Consider the following 20,798-nt stretch of genomic DNA (forward strand, 5'->3'; position numbering starts at 1 on the left):
CAGTGCTGTGCAGGGAGGAGAAGGCTGATCCCTGTGTGTCCAACAGACACATCCCAAATGCTTCAGGTGTGAAGAGCCTGAAGAAAGTCACACACAGCCAGATTCATTTCCCTGAAGCTCATTTCCCTCAGCTCATGTCCCTGAACTTGCCCCAGGCATGGCTGCAAAGTGGGGTTTTTCAGTATTCCCTGGCAAATTTCAGAAACAGTTTTAAAACCATTTGATCACTCTATGGGGCAACATGGGTTACACCCTTCCAGTGCTGTTCACTTCTTGCTGTGCTTGGTTGGATGACAGAGGGAAGCATTTCTGGGCTTGTTCTTTCCCAAACTGGTTGATGCTAAACATATTACTGCAAAAGCACAGCTGCTGCCCCTTAGTCATGGGTTACAGTCTTTTCTTAGCCAAGTTTTAAGAGTTTGTTTTCTGTTTTTCATATACTGCCAGTTGAAAACTAAATAAAATATCTCTCTTTTTTCTTTTTTGCAATATGTGTCTATAGTTAGTACAAAGTGACAGATGATTGATGATTTCTTTAGTTGCAAACATTGTAATTCTCTTGTTCTCCTGTTTCCTACAAGCACTGAGTGATATTCCAGAAGGACAGATAAGCATGTTGAATTCCTGCTGCCACTTTGTTAATAAAAGCATTTTCAAAAACCAGTCTGCATAACTCTTGATGGCTTTTTGTTTATATGTTTGCTGCTTTGGGAATTATTTTCTAAAATATTTGACCTCCAGATTTCCGTGCTCATTGGCTCTCATGTTCCCCAGACCTGCTCTGAGCAGATTTCAGTGTGGTGATTAAAATTCCTTTGTAATTAGGAGCATTCCTATAATATCCTTGTGCTGGGGCATGTGAAGGAGGGCTAACAGGTGAAAACAATTATTCCAGCCATTGATAGAAGCCAAAATGCAAAGATATCTTCAAGGTTAATGATGTCCTCTATGGTCCCAAATGCCTTAAATGATTGGAGAATCTGCAGAGGTCTCCACACTTTTTAAAGAACGTGAATTACGTCAAAAATCAGTGGGAAAAAATTAGTACAATCTTCAGGAAGAAATAATTTCTGTCATTTATTCAGACTATTAAAATTTTCATGCAATGAATCCCAATTTTATGCAATGAATCCCAATGAATATTGTTGAATATTTGCTTCAGTTTTAGAATGGTTTTGTTTGGGGAAAGCAGTGAAATACAGTGGTTTCAACCACTGCTGTCTCATCACTGCTGTCATAACTTTTTTTTTTTCCTATTTAAATCTGCATTCTGAGGGGGTTTAACACACCAGTCATCTTATTCATACTCTGCAGTGAACTTGGACTTTTCTTCATGCCTTTGTAGGTCTCACAAAGAGGAGCTGGTTGCACAAACTTCAAGCTGCTCTGCCATAGTTTCTTTTGACAGATCTTTTTCCCCTGAGTAGCTCCCAGGAGCAAAATGTCAGTGTAATTTGGTCCTAGCCATGAATAACCAGTTGGCAACCTGTGAGGTCCCTCTTACTGAACCTTAGGAGCTCTACGTGTCAAAACCCACTTGGCCTGCAATGCATTAAGATGTCAGGGACAATCATCCTGCTGCATTTCCTATTCATTAATCACAGCTCTGGCTTTCTGAAACCCCTACGCCAGCAATTACAAACAAGATTGATGTGGGTTTAACCAGCATTCTGAGGAGTATGCACGCACAAAATACCACTTTTTTTCTTTTAACCTAAATCACTGTAGTTTGAAGCAAAACAAGCCATCTATTTAGAGCATCTGTACACCAGTATCCAATCCTCAGCCTTGTAAGTGGATGCCAAATTGCCTACAAAATGCTGGAAGAAAAAATGTGAAAGTCTTTAAAGTCATTTTTGAGTCACTTATGACTCCCTCAGTCTGACACTTATGTGAGAGGGCAATTTAGTCTTTTCCTGGCAAGGTCTATTCCCAAAACAGTTCCCATCTAATGGCTCCATCCTGACTTTGGAGGCTGATCAGCTAATTAGCTCCCTCAGCCTGTGAACAGAGAGCATCATTTTGGGAAGCTGGTTGGTGTTTTCCTGGAAATGACGTACCTTGGCTTTTTTATCTCACACCATCATGGTGAGTCTGGGAACAAGCAAGGGGGAGAAACCCAGGGGCAGGCTGAGGAGGAGCCTGCAGAGAACACTCAGCAGCAGGGAAGGCAGAGCTCCAGCCAGCCCTGCTGCTGCTCAGATGATGGCATTGTGACTCTCCTCCCATTCATCTCCCCTCAGGCATTAAGGCTGCTGATGGTGCCAGTGCAAATAATTGAGTACATCTCTTGTGCCTGTGTTCCTGAAGAAAAAAGCAGCAGAGCTCAGCCTGTCCCACACACAGCAGGAGGGCACAGCCCCTGTCCCAGCACCTCTGCAAAGAGTTCTGCAGGGCTGCAGAGCTGGGATCGAAGCTGGGACACCAAGAAATCACCCCTTCCTCCATACTGCAGTGTGTCTCTCATTAATTTTTCACCTCTGACTCAGGGGAGTGACTAATTCTGCAGCGTCACCCTGATCAATGCACATGTGTGTTTGCACACATGTTCATCACGTGCAGAGAGCCAGAAGGGGACAAGAACCATAAGGAAATGAAAGAAATGTATTTCATTAGTAATCTAAAGTCTAGAAAAGCACCTTCTTTTCTCCCAAATGAGAAAATTCTATAAACTGACTTTTCTAATAGTAAAACTCCTTTAAGAAGTTGACCAACCAGTTCCTTCCTGATCTGCTGGAAATTCATTGTTCAGAATTTGTTTTTCCCTGTGAACTGTGATTTGAAAAGAAGTAGCCTATCCAGTGGTCCATGAAAATTAGGGCTGGGTGAACAATTCTGTATAAAATTTAGAGCTGGTTGACAAAAACTTTTTAATATATTTTATAAATCCATTATTCAGGATACATTTTTCCACTACTCAGAACCTGTGAGAAAAGCAAGTTCACACCATGGCTGGGGAACTGGTGCCTCTCCTGAGTTGGACATTTCCTCCCAGAGGGAATACATTTTTCCTGAGCTGTCTGCCATATTCATACATAGGCAGGACTCCTCTTTCCCATCTAGATGTGTCTTCCTCTGATGAGCTTCTCCTGTTTCTCTCCTGTACCAGGGATTCATGGACATTGACCTCACCAAATTCAGAGAGAGTGGAGCCAATGTCACTGGCTTCCAGCTGGTGAATTACACAGATACTGTTCCTGCCAGGATCATGCAGCAGTGGAGGAATAATGATGCCAGAGAGCATCCACGTGTGGACTGGAAGAGGCCAAAGGCAAGTGGTATAAAAAAATGCATTTCATTTGGTTCCATCTGGCTCAGTTCAAGTTCTGCTCACCTCTTTGTGATCACACATGGCTCTTTATGCTCACTTGAGAAACTCTCAGTGTAATTATGAACATTAGCTGTTCCATTTGCCTTAACATTATCTGAATTTTACTAGGCTGCAGTTACTGCCTCCTAAGAAATACAAAATTTAATGTATTCACTCACTCTCCCAGTTTTCACCCCCTCGAAGCTAAGAGTTAAATATCTCATAATGTTCAATATATAAAAACAAAAAAGCCTCTTGAAGTCCTTAACCTTTGACTTGTTTACAAGACATCCAGTGATAATAAAGTCTTTCCAGATGTTCTTTTTGAGATTTTCAAATCAGTGGGTACAACTGAAAAAGGGAAAAAGTATTTTAATTCCTGACACAAAAGGCCCTGAAGCTGTTGAGGGATGAGTGGAGGGAGAGGTTGTTTTCTTCTGTTTAATATTTGAAAATGAATACAAACACTCTGCCATAGAAATGTTAGCTTTGGGATTAGTTTAAGAAAGTTGAAAACAACTAAATCAGTAGGTGATCACAGAAAAAAGAGCTAACACTAATGGTTCTTGCCAAGAGTTTTACACTGCTTTCTGTTCAAGTTTCTGCTTCAATAAACTCATGTTTTGCAGAATTTTTGCCAATTGAGATGGAATTTTCTGGTCTCCATCTGTGACCAGAAAACGTCCCTTGTTTGATTCCATGTAGCTCACATTTACACAGTATAATGTGCTCCTTCAAAGTTCAGGTCAATGCTTCTGATTAAACACAAATGCTTGGGTAACAGGTGAAGGACTTTTAGGGCTGAGTCTTCTTCAGAGAATGAAATCAGGAGCTTCCCCTTCACTTCCCAGCTGTGAAAGTCAAAACCAACTTTTAGGAGTCAACAGGGCAGTGGAGATTACAGGGAGCAAGATGCTGCTGAACTTCCTAGACAGGAGGTGAGGACAGAGTGTTGCCTTTTTCTTAACCTGGAAATGAAACTCAAGATACTTTTAGCAAGGAGGCAATATAAGAGTGGATTTTTATTTGAAGGCTTTCAGGGGTGGTTATGGAAAGATGTCCATAGATGCCTCTCCCCACAGGGATGAGTACATTTTTATAGGTTTTAGGGAATTAACATCATTGCTAAAAAGCACCAATTAGGAAGACAAGTGCTGATGTAATTTCTTCTCAGGTCAAGTTTTGTTTTGGAGTTCTTCCCTCGGTATTAGCCGTGCTCTGTCCGTAAAATGTATCTTGAAGAGTTATTCTCAACCTTGGTTTCCAGGGAGAACCAAGGTAGCACAGGGGCTTTGTCCTTCTTGGGGCTTGGAGCTCTGGAATTCGTTTTGGATTTTTGCCTAGGGAAAGGCTATGGAAATTACCAGGACAATCAGCCACTCACATTATAGGCTACAGAGCTACAAACACACGTGCCAAGAATACAGCGAACACATAAACCAAAAAAAAGGTAAAAACCAAGCAGCATCAGAGCAAGCCAGCTGGAGGGTGACCCTGAGTGCCCTTTCTGTTCCCAGTACACGTCGGCGCTCACCTACGACGGCGTGCGGGTGATGGCCGAGGCCTTCCAGAACCTTCGGCGGCAGCGCATCGACATCTCCCGCCGCGGCAACGCCGGCGACTGCCTGGCCAACCCCGCCGTGCCCTGGGGACAGGGCATCGACATCCAGAGAGCCCTGCAGCAGGTTGGCCACCAGCCTGGGGGTGTGGGTGTGCTGGGGCACGCTGGGCACAGCCTGAGGTGGGGCGGGATGGGTGGGCAGCGGCAGAAGCGCCAGCACAAATCCTTTGGGATGAGGAGGAGCTGATCCTTCTGGAGAAGAGAGGTCTGAAAAGCTCAGGGGTGCTGCCAGCAAACTGCTTTTCCTGGTAGCATCTGATGTGTTCTTGTGTCCTGGTTTATGGCAGATTTTGGAGAAAACCTCCAAAGGGGGCCCTTCCAGAAAGCAAACCCACATGGCCCCATCCCCAACCAGTTTGGGAAAGATTCCTCAGGGAGAAGTGGAAAGAACCTGTTTATTTAACAGGCACAGCACCCCCAGCACACAAATGAGCAATACCAGGTGACAGCACTCTGTCACCTCTCTGAAGAGGTGACAAATTCAGAAAGTCTCTCTGGGGGTGCTCGCTCTGGTATCAGTCCCTCCGGCGCTGGGGCAGCTGATGCAGCCACAAGGTGCAAACTCTGGGTGTTCCCAGGTCCCAGCCCGGAGCAGCTCGAGTGGTTCCAAAAAAGGGAAAGGAAAAACAGTCCAGGGAAAATTCAGACTGCTTAGCTAAACTAACTAATGAGCAGAAGTAAAAAGCAAGAGCAAAGCAGGAACAAGAGCAAAGAGAAAAGCCAGGCAAAAAGCAGAAGCACCACTATGTACTGCCCCATCTCTGTGTCCCACCAGCCATGGGGGAGCAGGCTGATAACAAACCAAAACAAAACATTCCCTCTTCAGATCCAGTCTGGAAGGCACAGAACATAATATCCAGCATAAACAGAACAGATGACTGGGGATACAACATCATAACATCACCCTAGGACACCTTGCCTGTTCTGATTTCTGCGGTTGTTCGAAAGCCAAAATATTATCCCATAAAATCAAGGGTCCCTAGCTTGATGCTACCCTCCCTAAGACACAGACCTGCTCAGACCGTATTTTCTGCAGATTATTTGACTCTCTGTGCACTCAGCTTCAGTTCCAGCCTGCTAATGAATGCATGTGAATTTTGCCTTATGTGTTGGCTGTCACCAAAATGTTCTCAAAGTGCAGATTATAGCTTGTTTCATACTGTGAGGGCTCATAAAAGTCTTAAGAGCAGCCATTTAGATAGTTTATTCCTCAAATCTGATAGTCTTGCTTTTTTCCTCCTGCATAAAATTTAGATTTTTGAATAAACAAAAATACAATGTGAAACTTACAGCAAGAGAGAAAAATAATTCACTCTTATCAAAGACTTACCAAGGTAGAGTATTTTAAAATTTCATTAAATTTCAAGACTGACATTTACTTCTAGCACTTTTCTTTCTTTCCCTGACAGAAATAGATGGATTCCTTGCAAATACTGCTAGTTCAGTGTTATCCAAATATAGCTTATCCCATCTTCTTTCCTTAACTGTGAAGAAGGCAAAAAACCCCACCATTTATGTGGTTCATTTGTATAATATGTAAAGTTCCTCAGGTATTTTGTTTTGATTTGGTTTTGGCTTCCTGGTAAACAACAATTCCTTTAAAACCAAATCTTGCATCTGATTTGATTTTATTGCTTGGATTCAATTTGTTCCCAAGCCTGTCACTGACTTTCTGCATGACCTTGGGCAAATCACTGTCACAGCTTCTCCAAGCCCTTATAATAAAATCAGCCTCCCTGATGCATTAGGGAGATAGGTTACCTAATAAACATGAAATACTTGGAAGTCTTCTGATGAGCAATAGCTGCTCCAGCATTTTTCTTTATTGAATTTATAAGAATAAGATATCAAAATTAGACAGCTAAAAAATACAATTTTTTTTGCGTGTGTGTTGGAAAATATCCTCTGCAGTTTCCTTATATCTTCATTAAAACAATTTCGAAAGTCCTAATTTTTCAGCTGGTGTGACTTTGGGTGAAGAACACAAAGACCCATTTGCAAAAGTTGCTTCTTTATAGATGAAAAATAATAATTTTAAAAAGTCTTGACTAGCTCAGTTGTGATGATCAAAATAAAAGGCTGAAACAGGCAGGGCAAGAAGCCTCCTAGCAAAAAATTTAAGTATGAATTTGATAATCTTCCAGTATTTAGTAATGTAGCAAGAAAGAGGCAGAAGGAAATAGAATAACTTATGATAAAATTGAAGGTTTGAGTTATCCTTTCTGTAAAGACTCACAATTAAGGCAATTTTTGCAGCTGTTCACAGTGTGCTTTCTCTTCACCTCCCATTTGTTAATGCCTAAAGTTTTATAGGCTTTTGAAAGCAAAAGTTTTTTCTTCTTGCTTCTACTCAAACATCTGGAATAAGGTCCCAAATTACCTTGTTCCTGTTTAGTGTAGGAAGGAACCACAGAACCATAAAAACATTTAGGCTGGAAAATCTAAGATCAATGAGTCCAAACATTATTCCAGCATTTCCGAGTTCACTAAACCACTAAACCATGTCCCCAGCACTGCCACATCCACACATCTTTTAAATCCCTCCAGAAATGGTGACTCTACCACTTATCTCCCTGGACAGCCCATCCAATGCTTGACAACCCTTTTGGATGCTTTAAACCTGCCTTTTAGTGCATACAAAGCTACAAAGCACAAGCACCTGTGACCTGAGCTTCAGAATGGGTCAGAACCTGAAAGAAAAACCAAAGGAGACATGAAAAAAAGCAGGCTTGGGAGTGCTTAAGACAATGGTGCTTTTTCAGCACATCTATTTTTTATGAGCATGCTGTGTCTTGTGAAAAGGGAAAAGCATGTTTGTCCAAATGTCACCAGGAATACCTCTTGATTTGAAAGAGCTTCAGAAAATGCTGGCAGATGTTCATTTTCATGACAAACCTTTGTTGTAACAGCTGGAAAACAAACACGGCTTAACCAGATTAAAACCAGATTTCCTCTGTAATGATACAGCCTCATTTCTTCACCTCGGGTCTTTATTCTGAGGATCTCAGGGTATTTAAAAAGGCTGTTAAATAGCTGTCCCCATTTTTCATGCAGGAAGACTTCAGTTTCAGGGACAAGAGGTTTGTCCAAAGCAAGTAGAAAGGCAGAATAAGAGCACTTCTCTGGGTGGTCTCCATAGAAACCCAAATCTGCACCAATTTTTCCTAGTTCCTGGTCCCCACTGCCTGGTCCCCACAGAGCCCTTCTCCATTTCAGGCTGGGCACTTTTGCAGCAAGGGAAGTTCAGGATGTGGGATGTGATGTGAGCATCACTTGAGCTCGGCTGTGTTATCAGCGGAGATTTACGGTTCAGAGTTTCCTATTCAAATGTCAATACTAAATTGTTCGATTTTATTAATCTGGTGCAGAGGTAATTAAATTTGCTTGATAACTTACAGACTCCTCTCTATCCAAAAATAATGGCTGGGAGTTGTAGCCATGGTTTCATATTTCTTCCTGATTTACAATTCCTGATTTGAGCTGACAAATTCTTTACCAAATCCCGACTCCAGGTCAGATTTAGAAAATACAAAACCCCACAAAGTCAAGGAGTTCAGAGCTGATTTAGCTCCCTGTCACATGCCAAGAAGTGATGGGCTCACATGTTTTAAACCACTGAGTTTTAAGAGAAAGGGTTTTTAAATTAAAGAATTAGCTAAGAGGATGGCTGTGCCCATAGCCAGGCATGCTGTAGAGAGTGAGCCTTAGTGACAAACCAGTTTCAGGCAGATATGCTGCCTTCCCCTGCATGGAATTGAGAGTAATGACTGCACTCAGCGCCCTTCTTCCCCTCCCCTCTCACTGCTGCTGAATCACCACTGCATGAGGAGCTGACCAATTTGCCGTCTTCATCTCCATTTGTGTATTCAAGGTCCGTTTTGAGGGATTGTCTGGCAACGTTCAGTTTAACGAGAAAGGACGCAGGACCAACTACACCCTGCACGTGATTGAGATGAAGCACGACGGGATCAGAAAGGTAAAGCAGGGAGTGACCCCTCATCCTGGGTCAGGTTCCAGCCCATGTCTGGGTGGCTGGGTCTCTGCAGGCATTCCTGTTCATGGCAGTTTGTTTGAGGATGCACAACAAGGGCATTCCCAGCTCTAGGCATGAGCAAAGCCAAGCACTAGGGAGGACTCGTGGTGTGTTGCTAAAAAAATGACAGCATTTGGAAGGTGTTATCAACAGCAACAAGGGCATCTCAGGTGTAACAAAAATTTTCTAGGATGCTAAAACTTGTTATTGTCACAGTGTGTTGGTGCAGGCCCAGCTATAGGTCTGGCTTTGCCCTTCCACTTTTCCAAGGATAAACAAAGGCAGAGCCAGGCAGAAGCTGTTTGCCCCAACCATTGTAAGTGAACCCTTTATGCTGACCTAATTCTGCTCTCCTTGAAGTGACAAAAGCTCTACCACTAACCACGTCCCAATAGCTACACAGACCTTTGTGCTCTTCTGAAGTCTTGATCCCTTTCTGTATCCCAGGCTCATTGAAAAATCTGGCCTTATTCAGAGATGCCAAGCCCTTGAAACATGAATCCTTTTGAAAATCTGACTCTAGGTGCTTATGTCCCACTTTAGATACCATGTATTTGAAGAACAGAGAATAACTCAGTTATTCCTTGATAAAGGAGAGTTACTACATATTTTGGAAAGGGGCATTCTCTGCATCTCCTCAGGCTCCTGAAAGATAAAAAACTTGTTTGACACTAAGAAAAATGTAAATAATGAAAGTTCCATATTTACAGCCCCTATCTCAAATATGTGCTTACATATGAGAGCAACAGGTGTGAGATCAAAGCCCCCCACAGTCTAGTGAAAAAAGGCAAATTTTCTTTGACAAATAAATGACATTTTGAAGATGTACAAAGCAGTTGTCCTCCACTGTAAAGTAGTCATAAGAGGACAAAAGCAGCATCATGCCCAGTTTGAGTCTCTGAACTTCAATAAGTTGGCAATCTGGAGAGAGTCTAGAGAAGATGAAATTGAGTGGCTGAGTGTATAGATTTTTCTATGTATTTACCACCAGAAATAATATTTGTTTAGAAGACATGTACATCATTGCCATGATGCCTATTGTATTTCAGATCCACCAGGTGAGAGGTGCAAAGCTAACATCCATGTCTCCACTTTTGTTGTCCTAGGGCAGAGCTTTGAAAGCCCTTTCCTCACTTTCCATTCTTTTTGTCTGTGCAATGAAGAGTGATTAGAAGCCTGCAGAAATTTTTTTTTCTCCTCAGCTGTCATGATCTCTAATCTGCCATCAGCAGGTTCCTGGTCATGCCCTGGTTAATACCTTTTCCCATTTATGATAAGAAATTCCTTTCATATGAGCAGAGCTCAGGCAGCTTCATACTTACATGAGGTGATGCAAAACCTCTTATAAAATCAAGCCCTCCAAGTGGATAACCTCAACCATCCTCTTCCTAGAGATATTTGCTGGCACTCTGCTTTACCTGCAAGGAGTGATAGAGCTGCCCAAATCCCTGATTATTATTAAGCAGAATTTAACCTCAGAATTTTTCTCTTTATAAGTGTTCAGTTTATTCATAACCCCAAACTTTTTGACACTGGCACAGGAATGGGGGGGAAGTTCTGACTTGATTTTTTGTCCTGTTGTCTCAAGATGTCCCAAGAGTCAGTCCTGTACTCATGCAAGCTTTCAACTTCAGGATAATTTTCCATCACCCTCTAGCACCTGTCCCTGCAGCAGGCAAGCTCACCATTAGATAAATTTTGGAAGTCCCACAAGGAAAGTGTGAACTTCCTTCGTAGGAATGGCAATAATCACCAGGACAGTGTAATAAATGTTTTTGCATGCATACAAGCACTGTGCTACTGGAGCACATCATGCACATTATTATTTTCAGGCTGGAGGCGCAGTGGGAGGGGGAATATCCCTGTCCCCCTCACCAAAGGCATGAAAAATCAGGAGAGGATTGATGGGTATGAACATGCAGAGAAGACTGATCTGGCTTGGATGACCCTGTTACTGTAGCTTGGCTAATATTCCAAAGCCATATTAATCCTGGTTTTGTATTGGGCAGATTGGTTATTGGAATGAAGATGAGAAGCTGGTCCCAATAGCTGTAGATACTCAAAGTGGCAACGAGTCTACGAGCCTGCAGAACAGGACCTACATAGTCACAACTATCCTGGTAAGTGCCATGACTTCCATCCCAGCTTTCCCTCTCCCCAGTCTCCCTGATGTGCAGGCTCCCTCTTCCCACTGGTGAGCCCTTCTTTGTATTATATCATTTTTATAATAGCAATAATAATGATAATGATAATAATAACAACAACAATAATAATAGCACTTACTGTTTCCTGCCAGCTCCATAAAGGTATCTGCAAATTGCTGTGGCTAATTAAATAGGTATTAAAGAGCTCTCGTGCTTAAATGTAGAAAATACAAAAGATTATGACAAGATAGTAGAGGCATCAACACAGGCAAATCAGGAACATTGTACCTGTGGTTTGTATTTATCCCACAGAATGGGGGCTGCAGTTTTGGGAAGGATAAGCTGTTTTGTTCGGAGAGGATGAATCATTGCTTTAAAAGCAAATCTCCTCTGTAATCACGAAGGAATAATAGGTAGCCCACAATGTATGGTATCATGTATTGTGTCATTGGATACACTTACCCTGCAGAAACGTGAAATATTACTAATTTGTTTGTTGATTGCTTACTGGTAGTCTGCAGAGAAGGCACAATACCCAAACTGAGTTAAACACTTTAGGGCCCTCTCCTGTCCAGCAGATTTGATTCTCCCTGTGCCCACACAGGCAGGCATGGCTTTAAAAATTCACAGCTCAGATACATTAAATATCCCTTACAGAACCACACTGAAAGGTTTGTTGCCCAAATCCTGCCAGCTACTCCGTTCCCCTCAGGTCCATCACTGCAGGAGCTGCACATAGATTCTGCATGAATAAAAAGAACACTCCACAATAGAAAAAAAATCAGACTTTGTACCTTCTAGAATAAGCCCACAGTGTGTTGGCTGTGTGTGTTGGCACAGCAACACAAAGCTAGAGCTTTGCAGGGCGACCGAAAGCTGGTGGGCACCTCTGGGACGAGGAGTGGCAGTGCTCAACGCTGCTCTTCTGTGTGCCAGGAGGACCCGTACGTGATGCTCAAGAAGAACGCCAACCAGTTTGAGGGCAACGAGAGGTACGAGGGCTACTGTGTGGAGCTGGCTGCTGAGATTGCCAAGCACGTGGGATACCACTACCGGCTGGAGATCGTGCGCGACGGCAAGTACGGCGCGCGGGACCCCGACACCAAGACCTGGAACGGCATGGTGGGAGAGCTCGTCTATGGGGTGAGTTTCCAACCTCCACAGTCAGCTCTTGGTAGATGGGATCACATTCCAGACTTAGGAGGAGTCCTGCCCTCTCTCAGCCTGAGCTCTCCAGAGGACTGCAGCTCAAACAATCAGCCCAAGTAAAATGTTTTAATTTAGGGGAGAGACGGCACACTCTGTGCCTATGGAAATGTCAGAGCGTTTTCTTTCAACAGTTCCAAGATTCTTTTTCTTTACATTTTTAGATGAACAAGTATCGAAAGGTCATACTTTCCCATGGGTAGAATCTCCAAATTTTACTCTGTTTTATATTTGCATAGTAATGGCAGGATGAAAGAAAAAGATTTCAAACACTCAGCACATGAATGGTGAATGGAAGGATGAGATTACTTTCTGTCCAGCCACTCATTTCTATCATCAGGGATGTATGCCTGCACCCTACACTTCTAAACCAGGTTTGGTGTGATAGTTCATGCTCTGTGATGTTTAAGTCATTCCTCAGACAGAGGAGTCTAATTTCCCTTTCCCTACAAGGCAAATCATGCAGGGAGCATCAGTCCCCAAGTCCATGTGAGACTGTGTTGGAGTGGGGATGATCTGTCTCCTGATGGTAGCTCCACTGTAAATGCTGCCGGCCATTTCAATGCATTTCCCTCTCCATTTTCAAGATGGACTGCAAAATTAGTGGAGAGTGCATATCAGTGTTGCTGGAACATTTTTCCTCTTCTCCTGCATCAGTTATGCAATCAAAAGACAGTTCCTGATGGAAGTAAACATCCTGACATCCTTTTTCAGGAGATTGGCCTTTCCTTGCCTCTTTTGATGTCTGCATGATAAAGCTCTTTTAGAGAAAATCATCTTCATCATATTGTGACATCAGTGGATAAATCAGATGAGAAGAGCTGGGTGGCTGCAAAAAGAAAGTGCTGTGATTTCAAAACAGATCTGGTAATCAGTAGCGATAAAATGGAAATAATCCACCAATATTATGGGCTTCTCCTTTTTAACCTTTTTCTTGGAATTGGTTTTGTCTGATTTCTTCTGAGATAGCGAGGTTAAACAAAGATCAAAGGATCACACACTGCAGTTAGCAGATACATTTTATTCCCAGTCTGAAAATCTCTTTTCTGTCTCCTTTTTCAGAGGGCAGATGTGGCTGTGGCACCATTAACCATCACCCTGGTTCGAGAAGAAGTTATAGACTTTTCCAAACCATTCATGAGTTTAGGTATATCAATAATGATAAAAAAACCTCAAAAGTCCAAACCAGGAGTTTTTTCCTTTCTGGATCCTTTGGCCTATGAGATATGGATGTGCATTGTTTTTGCCTACATTGGAGTGAGTGTTGTCCTCTTCCTGGTGAGTCGCTTCAGCCCCTACGAGTGGCACACTGAGGAGTACGAGGAAGGACGGGACCAGCCAGCCACTGACCAGACTAATGAGTTTGGGATATTCAACAGCCTCTGGTTCTCCCTAGGAGCTTTCATGCAGCAAGGATGTGATATTTCTCCAAGGTGGGTTGCCTTCCCCAGTGAACCTTCGTCCAGTTGTCATGGTTTAATCTTTCTGTGTGCTTTGAAGCTGAACAGGTTCTATGTTGACCTCCCTTCCTGAGCCAAAGTGTAGTTTTGTGAATAAGTGAATAAGACTCAAAAAGGATCCAAAGGTTCACAGGTCTCACAGCTGTGAACTTGGGACTTCAAACTTGACACCATGAAAATACCATTTAAATTTTTCTTGGGGAATTCTTTTGAGGGAATTTACAGAAATTATACCAAGCTTTTCTAAAGCCACCCAATTGCAATCAAATTTGGTCAGTCATTTATTTTGTTGCTACTAGAAATAAGATGATTCTAGCATTATAGGGAAGATGAATTCATTATAGGTGAATGACTCTTGTGATTTACTTGGATAGCTTTTGCTTCCTTTTGAAGGCTTTGTCTCCCTTCTCTTCAGAGGAAGTTTCACCCAGAAATACCCATCTTATGGGTGAAGACAGTGGGCAGAAGTTGATTTCCAGCCTGCTGTGGTGGCTGGAATCAAAGCTCAGGGGATGAGAAGGAGGCCCAGCTCCATGGACAAGGGGAGATAAGTCCGTGCAGCTCAGCTCCCCTGGGATGGCAGGGAAGCCTGAGCACCAGCTCTTTGGCTATCAGATGCCAATTTATCCAAATGTTAATGAGCTTGTGATAGCAGGGAAATAACAGCCTGCAGGGCACTTTGGTAGTGACAGCCTTTATGAATATGTTTTATTATCTGATCATTGATTAGTAGGAGGCCAGGCAGAGAATCCAGAAAGTCTTCCCAGCAGAGGGAATTTCATCTTTATTGCTGTCTTGTAACCAGCCCCATGCATTAGGATCAGGTTATTGTGATTTTTATTCTTATTGTTGTTTTTGTCATTATTTGTAGTTAGAAAATAAAATGTCTTCCTTTGAGGCCATTTCAATAGGTGGTTCCTGATCCAAGGAGGAGCGGGGAGAGGTGAAAAGCTGAGGCTTTGAGGAATAGCAAATTTGGTAACATCTTTAATAAAAAGTGTCAGGGAAAGATCAGTGGGTTTGATCCAGCTAACAAGATTTGCCCTAGCTAAACAACATCCTTTGAATCACCATTTCAAAGTGTGGTTTTATTTTGCTTTGAAATGGGAAATGAGAATTATTCCATCATTGTTATTTTAATGTTGGTTGATTTAATCATCCTGATAATGAAAATTACAGTTTCATTGAAACCAATATTTTCCCATGGAACACAAGAGCAGTTTCTGACTGCTACAACTATTGGCAAGATGATAAAAACTTAAAAATTAAATATGGGAATTATTATAACTCCCAGTACTCTGAGTACAGCTCCTTGAGATGGTTGTAAGGGGAGAGGGATATTTCTGTGTGATGTGAAAGCCAGGAGGAAGCAGAAGAGTGAGAATTTCTGTAGGATGTTGTTGTGCAGAAAGGCTCTGAGCCCGCTCCCTGTTTCACATGTATTTTTCACACGAACCCAGTGCAGGATTTCTGTGACACATCACAGAAAGGAACACTTGGTAGAATGACACTGTGGGCAGGTGGGGATATCTGCTCTCTTCTAATATATTTCCTATGTGCTTGCTTCTAAACTTATCTCTACTATCGCTCAGCATCTCCCCAGTAATGCATTAGCCAACATAAATAGCTTCTGTTATACATCTGTTCTGTCATTCTCTCCCCAGCAGAAAGGAGCAAGTGCAGGGGTGTATTTTGTTTTTGTAGAGGTTTTTGGGTTGTTTATTTCAGTTTTGTTTTGGAAAGGACCAGGGGAAATTTGTCTGAAGGTTTGTTTGTTATTTTTTTCCAGATCACGCTTGTTTTAAGTGCATATGCCACTATGTATTTATCATTTTAAAAAAAGAGTAAGATCAAAACCACAGACACATCACTCAGCACAGCGGGTGGGGAGGTTTGCAGCAATAACTTGCTGTTGTAAATGTGCATTCCTCAGTCTCAGACCAGTCCCCAGGGAACTTCAATGCCCCAAAGAGACAAAAATTTGCTTTTGAAGGAAAGTGTTGTCCTTTTTAAGGACAGCCTTACTAGGCAGAGCTTTAAACAGGCTTTTAAGTGCACTGGGGACAACCTACCAAGGACTTTAAAGACACACTGTGAATTTGATGACCTATGGATGGCCAAGAGAGAGCAGAGCTGTGGGTTACCTGCTCAGAGCCTCTTTGCAGGAGGTCACCTGGTATCCTGGAAGCTCTGAATCCTTCCTGTCTAGGCATCAGCTGGGTGAATGTGACAAAGGGCAGGCAGCAACCAGTCATGGAGAGTCCCAGCTGGAGCTGGTGGCAGTCTGTGTTGTGCCTTTGGGCGCTGAAACCTGAGCATGAGCAAGGAATCCATCCGGGAATGATGTGATGGTAAATGTGTGGCTTCAAACCAAGGGGGCTGAGAGCTCTCAGACATTTCCCACTGCAGTGTGTGTCCACCTCCTGCACCATCCCTGACCAGTGGCCCCGCTGGGTGTGGAGCAGTCCCTGCCACCTGGACTAATTTGTGCTGGTTGAGGTGAGACAGCCCCTGCTGCTGCCCTCAGAGCTTCCAAAGCTGGTACCCAGCAGGGTGAGGCAGGAGCAGCAGCTCGGAGCTGTGCACAGCTCCACAGGGACAGGCAGGAATCAGTGGCTCTGAAATGGGCCATAAACCATTAGGCTTTGCTAAGTGCCACCTTAGCTTCAGAAAACGGTCATGAAATTGCAAAAGCACTCATTAAAGGTGAAATACAGACCCAGAAAGGAGCTCCTCAGAGCAGGCATCAGAGGTAATAAATAACCCACAGCCAATAGCGAGAGCCTGCGGAAAGAAAAATGTGAAGTAAATATGACTCACGTTGTACCATTTTCAGAACTGTAATTTGATAAATTGTCTTCAGAGCTTAAAATAAGCGCAGTGTGTAGCAGCTGTGGGGGGTAGGACCTTGCTAAATTCCAGCACATTGCTGCCATTCCTCACTTAGGATGGACCTGAGGCCTTTGAGGAGACTGGGGGATGCTTGGGCTTCCCATCTCCTCTGCAGCAAAACAAGGCATCAGAATTTTTCATCTTCTCCATCATTTTCTGAAAAATAAATAATTTGACTGTTGTGAAAAGAATGGAAAAACAGGGAGCAAAATAGCATCTCTTGTCAGCTTCCTATCTTGATCTTCTATTTTTTGTTATCACAAAATATGTTGCTTCATATGGTTTGAGCCCAAAAGCGACTTCTTGTATATTGGAGACTATTAAATTTAATCCAGTTATTCTTCCTGTGACTCAGAAAATTTATGTTTGACTAAAATGAAATACATTTGGTTAAAGCAGATCTTCCAGAAAGGCATTTATTCTTCACTTGAAAATACCATGAGATAGAATAGACAGTTACTCTCAGCTGAGTTGACGGCAGGAACCTTGTCCCATCTCAGGTTTGGCAGGTGGATAAATATCACACAATATCACCTGCTGAATGCAGACATCATTTGTGCCTTGCCAGAGGAAAATTAAATTAGATCTCCAAAATTTAGCCCAACTTCTTGAAGCTTCTCTTTACAGTTGAAACACAAAGGATACACATTCTGAATTCATATCAAAATCTGCTGTGATTAGAAGGGAAATGCATACTCATATCATGGCACACTAGGCTGTCTTGTCATGATAACTGGGCAGCACAGCCTGAAATCACTCATTAGAGTCTGTCTCATTGAGAACAGAGCTGGAGATGTCACGGTCAGCCTGTGCTGGGAGTGAAAGGGGGGATGAAGCTTTCATCCCATCTGTATCTGAGACAGCCTGGACAGGGCATGTTTGGGAGCATCAGCAGGGAGAGCCTCTGTGCAAGGAGGGACCAGAGCTGGGAAATGCTCAGGTCACACCAGCGTGCCCTAGAGACTGTGGGGCTCAGTGTGGGCAAGGAAACATGGCACAAGGTAAAATCCACCCTCCAGCTGGCCTGGGATAAAGAGCTGACAGGGTCCTCACTGACTGCAGAGCAGAGCCAGAGGCTGGGCAGGGTGCAGGGGGTTGTGCCAGGCAGTGACCACGGCTGGGTGTGCTGAGCAGGGAGGTTGGCTGGCAGAGATGATGGATGGCTGCACTCCCAGGCAGGAAGGAGAGAGATAGATGCTGGCTGCTCTGCAGTCAATAGATACAATCTATTATTTATAGGCATCTTGTGGACACGGTTATTTGTTTTTTGTGACATGGAAACGGGGCTCTGGCTGATCTGCACTGTGTGCTCGTGTACACTGCTCCTCCTCAGTCTCTCTGCTGCACTCCATCCCTGGTGTGTCTGGGGAACAGCAAACCAGGTATTTATCATGTACCTGTAATTAATGCTGAGCATTTCCCTCTGCTCTTTTTCCTGTTTATTTAAATTTCTTTTTAGCCCAATTGAAAAAAGCCACAGGAGACTTCAGATTTTGAAAGACAGCAGCATTTTAAATTTCATCAAGATCTTCCCAATACTGAAAGGGTTTAGCCAGTTTTTGGGCAAAATCTAAATCAGAAATTAATTAGAACAACAAAAAAAAATTGTGGGGTTTTTTGTTTGGTTTTTTGGATTTTTTGTTTGTTTTGGTTTTTTTTTAGTGAGAGGTTTGATTTGGATTTTTTTCAAGGAAATTATTTCTGTTCCATCCTTTGTAAACTTACATTTGCAGGGTACTTACTTATTTTGCTAAAAATTTAGCATTAGAGAAATTAGAACCAGCTGCATTTAGCAATCAAAAGGAATTTAATTCCTTCCTGAAAAGAAGGCTGAGCAGGGGTATTTATCTGATGACTCTTCTTGATTTCAGTGTCTTCTCTGACACTCCAAGCATCTGCCTTGAAAATGGCCTCAAATTGCACCAGGGGAGGTTTAAATGGAAGTTTAGGAAAAATCTCTTCACTGGAATGGTGGTCAGGCCTTGGAACAGGCTGCCCAGGGCAGTGGTGGAATTGCCATCCCTGGAAGTGTTCAAAATGTGCGTGCATGTGGCTCTTGGTGACGTGGTTTAATGGTGAGTTTTAATGGCAGTGCTGTGGTAAGGGTTGGACTCAATGATCTCAGGGGGCTTTGCCAGCCCTAATGATTCTGTGGGGACAAAGCTCAGGTTCATTCATTTGTGCTGGTTTGTTTGAAGTGGTGAGCTGACTTTCTTTGAGAATAAAAGTAAGAAAATCAGGACTTCGACTTCTGGAAAAGTCTCCTTGCCTTATGAAAGTGATTGCAAATGATGTTGCAATTATCTCTACCTGGCAGAGTTAATTATGTCCAAGGAGAGCAAGCTCAGGTCACAGGGTAACAGCAGCACTTGCAAATCACCAGGAACTGATGACCACACTTATTTCTAAAATGCACTTAACCAGGGAAAGTTACTCACCAGAGGAACAGCTTGACAAATTGCACAATATCCAACTGAACAGGCCCCTTTGGAGTCTGTGCACTTCCATGGCAACCAGAGCGTGGCAGCCAGGGGAAAATGGAAATTCTTTTAAAATAATCATCCTTGCTGTCCTTTTATTTTTCATTTGGAAAGAAGGAGGAAATAACCAACCGAGAGAGCATTGTTGGAACGATGCGATTTCTTCTGTAAAGGAAAAATTAGTCATTTGAATTTGCACACTCTGGCATCTGAAAATGTCTAAATGCTGCAGAGGTAATGAATGCTTCCTCCACTGACCTGTAAGCTACTTCCTCAGGATGCTTTTCCTTTCAGGCATATCTAATCACTCTCCCACAGTTCTGACTTTGGGCCTTCAGCATTAAGGTTGCTGGGGGACAGCAAGAAATTTGCTGAAACTCCTCCCATTGAGTGACAGATTCACTAATCGTTCCACCAGCTGTGTTTAAAATAAGTCATCAAACACTTCATCTAAAAGCAGATATATTAGCCTAAAAATACTTTTGCAATTTCTTTCTTCAGGACTAAATAAATGTTTTTCATGTTTTTCGTTGAAAACAAAGTTGAAAATAGCAGGGGGGAAAGTGCATTTCCCTTTTTTTAAAATATCTTGGGAAGTTTTATGTGAAAGAGGGTAGATTTGGAATAGATATTGAGAAGAAATTCTTGCCTGTGAGGGTGGTGAGGCTCTGGCACAGGTTGCCCAGAGCAGCTGTGGCTGCCCCATCCCTGGGAACGCTCATGGTCGGGTTGGATGGGGCTTGGAGCATCCTGTGAAAGGTGTCCCATGGCAGAGGATTGGCATGAAATGAACTTTAGGATCCCTTTCAGCCCACACCATTCTGTGTTCTCTGACATGGAACTGGAAGGTGCTGTTTGTGTTTCTAGCGCTGGGCACTGCCTCAGGATGGTGAGGAGCGCTCAGCATTACAGGGCTGCCTTCTGACACTCACAGCCCCCTCCCTGACAGCAGCAGGAGACCCTCTGAGCCTCCAGAGACCCCCTGCTATGCTGTGCTCAGACTTGCTGATTTTCAGCCAGTGAGAGAAGCAGGCTTTTTTCCATTTCCTTTCCTCTCGATAACGAGTCGTCAGCTCAGCTGGGCTCTGCAGTCAGGACTCAGTGTGGTTGTGTCTCTGTAATAGTTAGGTCGACTGCCAAGTGTTTTTGTCAAAGAATAAGGGTTGTGAGGAGCTGAATGGCCTCCACCTCCCTCAGGTGGTGTCCTCTGCAAGGCTGCCTGTCACACACTGCTTAAATGTTGGCACTCCAAAAAAATGCTGCAGCTAAGATGGGAAGCCCTGAGCATGTTTTCACAGGGAAGTCCCACTTAAATAACTCTTCCATATGCTGTACATTACTTTTATCAGCACTGAGATATCATGTGCACACTCACTGGATACACATTCAAATGAGCTTTGAACTCCTTGATTCAAATTGCTCTGGCTCACAAAACACAAAAAGCATCCACAGCTGCTCTTTGCTGGTGTCACCCCCACAGCTGGCCTTCCACTGGGAGGCTCAGAGTTCTGCCTTTATTCCAATGGAATTTGGCATTTATGGGGCCTATTCTGCTTTTGTCTCAGATTTCATCCCAACTACTTGTCCTTGTAAATGAGGAAGAACCATACCCCTTTTTCATGAAAAGTTCAGGAATGCATTTGTTCACTGAG

General features: G+C 43.1%; 1 protein-coding gene across 4 annotated transcripts in view; it reads left to right on the plus strand.

The window, feature by feature from the left end:
• GRIA1 (glutamate ionotropic receptor AMPA type subunit 1) overlaps positions 1-20,798 on the plus strand; it is a gene marked incomplete at both ends in the record, with an annotated part of 113,352 nt that overhangs the window by 68,081 nt on the left and 24,473 nt on the right. For 3 of the 4 annotated variants that reach the window (XM_084215738.1, XM_084215737.1, XM_084215740.1), the window contains 6 exons: positions 3,110-3,271; positions 4,828-4,995; positions 8,803-8,907; positions 10,974-11,084; positions 12,045-12,251; positions 13,377-13,747. In XM_084215738.1, the coding sequence (XP_084071864.1) occupies positions 3,110-3,271; positions 4,828-4,995; positions 8,803-8,907; positions 10,974-11,084; positions 12,045-12,251; positions 13,377-13,747 (1,124 nt within the window). The remainder of the gene's footprint in view (positions 1-3,109; positions 3,272-4,827; positions 4,996-8,802; positions 8,908-10,973; positions 11,085-12,044; positions 12,252-13,376; positions 13,748-20,798) is intronic. The other variant, XM_084215739.1, reaches the window with a different exon arrangement.

This window comes from Fringilla coelebs, assembly GCF_963513975.1.
Source record: "Fringilla coelebs genome assembly, chromosome: 15".
In the NCBI taxonomy this organism is placed as follows: domain Eukaryota; kingdom Metazoa; phylum Chordata; class Aves; order Passeriformes; family Fringillidae; genus Fringilla; species Fringilla coelebs.